The sequence below is a fragment of the Liolophura sinensis genome, chromosome 9 (genome assembly GCF_032854445.1).
Source record: "Liolophura sinensis isolate JHLJ2023 chromosome 9, CUHK_Ljap_v2, whole genome shotgun sequence".
Taxonomy (NCBI): domain Eukaryota; kingdom Metazoa; phylum Mollusca; class Polyplacophora; order Chitonida; family Chitonidae; genus Liolophura; species Liolophura sinensis.
This window is the reverse complement of record NC_088303.1, coordinates 13,336,926-13,342,022: the sequence shown is the minus strand read 5'-3', so window position 1 is coordinate 13,342,022 and position 5,097 is coordinate 13,336,926. Positions and strand designations below refer to the sequence as shown.

Sequence of the window (5,097 nt, the reverse complement as noted above, 5' to 3'; positions counted from 1 at the left end):
TACACAGGCTGCACAATATACTTGAATAAAGGCCAGTTTTCGCAACCACCCACGCCACAATATATCTTACCATGTATCGTATATGAACTGCATTTCAAAGTAGGGCTACAACAACATCGTCATGAATTGCATGTAGGGCCTAGATGAATTTGAACAGCCCGATGACTGGCACTAAATAGCCATAGGCTTATGCTTCCACATTTAAACTCTAACATGGAAGTGCACTGTAATATGACATGATAAGTCTCACTTACGAAACATAAACATTTCATTTCAATTTCAATTTAATTCACGATCACCCACGCCCTACCCAGGCCTACACATGTTAAAGGAGGTGATCGGTGTGAGCAGTTTGTCAACAATAGCTGTGTGAGTTTCACATCTTTATTTGGACGTCAAACCACCTGCTCTTATCATTATTATAATAAATAAAACACATATTTTTAATTAGCACTGGTAACATTTTCACACGGTTGTATTTGGGCATTGTCCCGGATTTAAATAAGCTATACTCTGCCTGCGTGTAGATTCCACGCCGGCGATATTCACAGCTTCTTATTCTCCCTAGCTATAACCCGGCTGACTGAGTCAATGGGATAACGCGAAGCAGAGAAGTTGTCCTACCGTGACCATATATGGCTGGTTCGTATTTCCTTATATGGTCATGTTCAGGCTCTCGTGGTCAGATTTCCTGGAAGGCTGGGCTGAGCGGTATAAATGAACGTGGACTGGCTAAATTCGTGACACGATCAACTGAAAGTCAGGACAGCGACATCGCTACAATTATACCGTCTCTGAGATCCTCGTACACAAAACTCTACAATCATGTCTGACGATGATGTTGCCGCTCTTGTTATCGACAATGGCTCCGGTATGTGCAAAGCCGGTTTCGCCGGGGACGACGCTCCACGTGCTGTCTTTCCCTCCATCGTGGGCAGGCCCAGACATCAGGTAAGCTAACGGTTTTTCGTATTTCGAATTTTGTGGAGGATTTTTCGAAGTTTGATTTAACAGGTGAAATATTTGAATGAACTTAGCTTTCAGCGTGGACCGCTTTAGCATGTTGGTTTTGTAAATAGTTGTGATCTTCAAGTATATGCCTAGTGTAACCGTTAAACTCATTTAACTAAATCTAGTATATGCATAGCCCAGTTTCTTTGTCTAACGTTACGCATGCCCACCGTGTTTGCTGCAAACCTATTTTAACTTCTGTTTTGTGATAATATATTAGGGTGTAAGACCTCTTTTATATGTATTTATCCAGCATCACTCCAGTGTATAAATTCCAAAGTCCGTCTCTATAAAAGTAATGGATCAATCAGGTTTTGTTTTTCCGTATCTTACCTTACCGGTGACTTATGCATACATTGCTTTGTGGTCTGTAGGGTGTGATGGTCGGTATGGGTCAGAAGGACAGTTATGTTGGAGATGAGGCCCAGAGTAAGAGAGGTATCCTCACCCTGAAATACCCCATTGAACACGGTATCGTCACAAACTGGGACGACATGGAGAAGATCTGGCATCACACCTTTTACAACGAGCTGCGTGTGGCCCCAGAAGAGCACCCCGTCCTTCTGACGGAGGCCCCCCTCAACCCCAAAGCCAACAGAGAAAAGATGACACAGATCATGTTTGAAACCTTCAACTCCCCAGCAATGTATGTGGCTATCCAGGCTGTCCTTTCTCTGTATGCTTCTGGTCGTACCACAGGTATTGTGTTGGACTCTGGTGATGGTGTGACCCACACTGTCCCCATCTACGAGGGTTACGCTCTGCCCCATGCCATCATTCGTCTTGATCTTGCTGGCCGAGATCTTACAGACTACCTCATGAAAATCTTGACCGAGCGTGGTTATTCGTTCACAACCACAGCCGAGAGAGAAATTGTGAGAGATATCAAAGAAAAGTTGTGCTACGTCGCCCTCGACTTTGAACAGGAAATGCAGACCGCAGCCTCGTCTTCATCACTGGAGAAGAGCTACGAATTACCCGACGGTCAGGTCATCACCATTGGCAACGAGAGATTCAGGTGTCCAGAAGCCCTCTTCCAGCCATCTTTCTTGGGTATGGAATCTGCTGGTATTCACGAAACCACATACAATTCAATCATGAAGTGCGACGTAGATATCCGTAAAGACTTGTACGCTAACACAGTTTTGTCTGGCGGCACCACCATGTACCCCGGTATTGCTGACCGTATGCAGAAGGAGATCACAGCTCTTGCCCCACCCACAATGAAGATCAAGATCATCGCACCACCCGAGAGGAAATACTCTGTCTGGATCGGTGGTTCTATTCTGGCGTCTCTGTCCACCTTCCAACAGATGTGGATCAGCAAACAAGAGTATGACGAGTCTGGACCAAGCATTGTTCATAGAAAGTGCTTCTAAATTAACATTTTATACACTTCAAAGCAATATTGCTGACTTCACCTGACTGTGAACTAAATGATATAAACTGATGTGGGAGAATCTCACAAAATGACTTCCCGCAAAGTTAAAACAGCCAAAGATCTGAAACTAGTCTATAAAACATCGGGTAAATGGACGAAAAGGCGGTAATCTCGGAAATCCCTGTTCATACATTATTTTTGCACTGGTGGCTTTGTGCTCCGGCAGTTCAAATGACTTCTGAAAGTGACCGTGTCATGGTTAAAAAAAAAAGAAAAATACTCAATTAAAAAAATCTCTACATTCCATAATCCTTGTTTCTGAGTTATGTCTTCCGTTTCAATATTTCAAAGATTTACTTCAGGTTTTTTTTTTTTTTTTTTTGTACATGTACATAGCCTGGCTGAAATACTGCCATTTGGCTCGGCCGTGAATGGTCCTATAGCTGAAATATTGCTACACATTGACAGTTTCTCTTATAGAAAAGAACTTGTACAAGTTTTGCTACTGAAAATAGGAAGAATCTGAACAAGAAGTTGATGCATATTTCAGGTGCTAATAATCCCTGAAAAGTGCTAAACACTTAAGGAGTCGATCTCGTTTCGATATGAACACGTGGAGAGCCTTAAGGCATTCGAATCACAGCAAAACATTACTGGTGTGATAGGTCAGCCTGTGTTGATCGAACACTGGCAGCGTAAGCATAGCATGTATATATATATATATATATATATATAATAATATATACATATTTTTGTCTTACATCCTGTCTTCAGGGTAACGGTTGTAGGGGTTGTCCTGACGGCAGTAGACACAGACGCTGTCCGGGAATTTAAGTACCCACGACATATCAGCAGCGAAACCATTACCCCTGGCCTTGAAAACGTAGTTGGCTGCCGGTCACGGTTACCTCCCGTGACTCATAACGCTATTGATCACTCGTTTCGATCAGGATCCAAATATGGACAACTCACAGGCCTCGGAAACATCGTCTGGGACTGCCCTGGATGCAACACAGACATGCCCATATATGGTGTGCCAACGCGTCGTTGGCTAATTGAATGCTGTGAAAGCTCTTGCCATTGGCTAAGCCTGTCAAGGGTTTTGTGTTCGCCACACTTCACGGCATGTCCGGCTGGACAACCACTAACAATTTATGCATCCTTGTTCTCTAGACGCGGTACTTAACTAAGAGGAAAGGATAGGAAATCGCATATTTTATAAGGTTAGATTAATACGTGTGAAACCAACTGTCCTCACCTTATGTCTGAAGCGTTTCGCTGTACAGCTGTATACAATATCAAGAAGAGACCAACAATCTGAATATTCTTGAATACGGCGTAAGCACCAATCAGATATATGATTCCACCAACGTCCTGAATACGAAAATCGCACTGTGAGTCGGAATAACTGACGAACCGATATCGTCACAGTAGTGCATTTATTGCCACCCTAAGTAAAACACGGTATCCATTCGGAAGACTCAAAATTCTCATCTGATGACAAATGAACATTAGCACATTAGGGTCTGTGCTGTCAATTCTGAGCGAAACACCACCAACAACGACAAAAACATCCTTTCACTGTAAAAAGTTCTCCATAAATAAGTCGTGTTATGCTCGTGGATGATGGAAAAAATCTCGCTCGACCTTTGTGTCTTGGTCCTCTCTCTACCCGGTTTAACGTTGGCGACAGTCGTATAAGCGGGAATATTGTTAAGTACGGCGTAAAACACCATTCAAATAAATAAATGTTAGTCCTCTCTGCGCGGATTTGTGCACTTTTATTCAGTTAAATCTCATCTTTTTTATTGACAAATGTGGTTTTCAGTGGACCACATTGTCATGCTAGCTTGTCATGTTTGATGTGTGTAATAACCTGCGTTTACACATGATTTGGTGTTTTAATAGTACTTAGAAGTTTACTTAATCAGTTGCATGTCGTCTGTTCTTTTTATGTTGTTGTCCGAGGACAGTTTGGTTTGTATTTGGGGTATTTGGGGTACATTCCCATGAAGGTAAAACACAAAAAAAAAACAGCTTTTTGGTCGACCGATAAGCTGACTACTATGATTTAATTTACTAAATTGTGCTTGCATTTCGAGACACACAACCGCCGAACCAGCGAGAGCTGGATTCGAACCTGTGACACAGGTCATAGTGATAAGGCGATAATGAACATAAAAATATCCATATTCAAATGATTAAAATATACATTTCTTACTGACAGTACTGACTAAATTGTTAGTGAACTATAAACTGTGTTCACATTTAATCATTGGAGACTGGTCAGTTTATTTTGACCATGCAATGACGTGACATCAGGTCACATCACTTAACATTTGCCAGACATCAGCATCCAAATGCATTTGCGGAATAAACGTTGATGCCACGTGGCGTGAAATATTTAAACGAACAGTTCTATGAAAACCCTATAACTGATGTAAATTGACAAGAGGCCGTATTTCACTGGTTAGGTGTGACCGTTCGCCAACTATCACAATGCTATATTCTTCAATTCCAAAACGAACTATTTCAGACAAAGAGTATTAATACGTCATTGATTCTCACTGGGTTCGAACTGGCCACCATAGAAATCAATGCTTTAATTGCATTTAACACGGTTGAAACAATGCTGAAAACAAATCGAAATCGATTCGATTTAATCGGAAATGGGAAATCGTACATCATTTAATGGTCTTTCATTT

At 41.8% G+C, this 5,097-nt stretch overlaps 1 protein-coding gene across 1 annotated transcript; it reads left to right on the top strand.

Annotated features, from left to right (window-relative positions):
* Positions 1-735: 735 nt before the first annotated feature.
* LOC135475090 (actin, non-muscle 6.2) lies at positions 736-2,701 on the top strand. The gene is made up of 2 exons (XM_064754831.1): positions 736-951; positions 1,386-2,701. Exons 1-2 carry the CDS (start codon positions 826-828, stop codon positions 2,388-2,390), a joined length of 1,131 nt encoding a protein of 376 aa, XP_064610901.1. The 5' UTR covers positions 736-825; the 3' UTR covers positions 2,391-2,701.
* Positions 2,702-5,097: the final 2,396 nt, after the last annotated feature.

Excerpts from the sequence above, each read along its gene's own strand:
- LOC135475090 (XM_064754831.1), top strand. The coding sequence starts at position 826 with ATGTCTGACGATGATGTTGCCGCTCTTGTTATCGACAATGGCTCCGGT. Across the intron at positions 952-1,385 it reads TGGGCAGGCCCAGACATCAG|GGTGTGATGGTCGGTATGGG; the intron begins GTAAGCTAACGG and ends TGTGGTCTGTAG.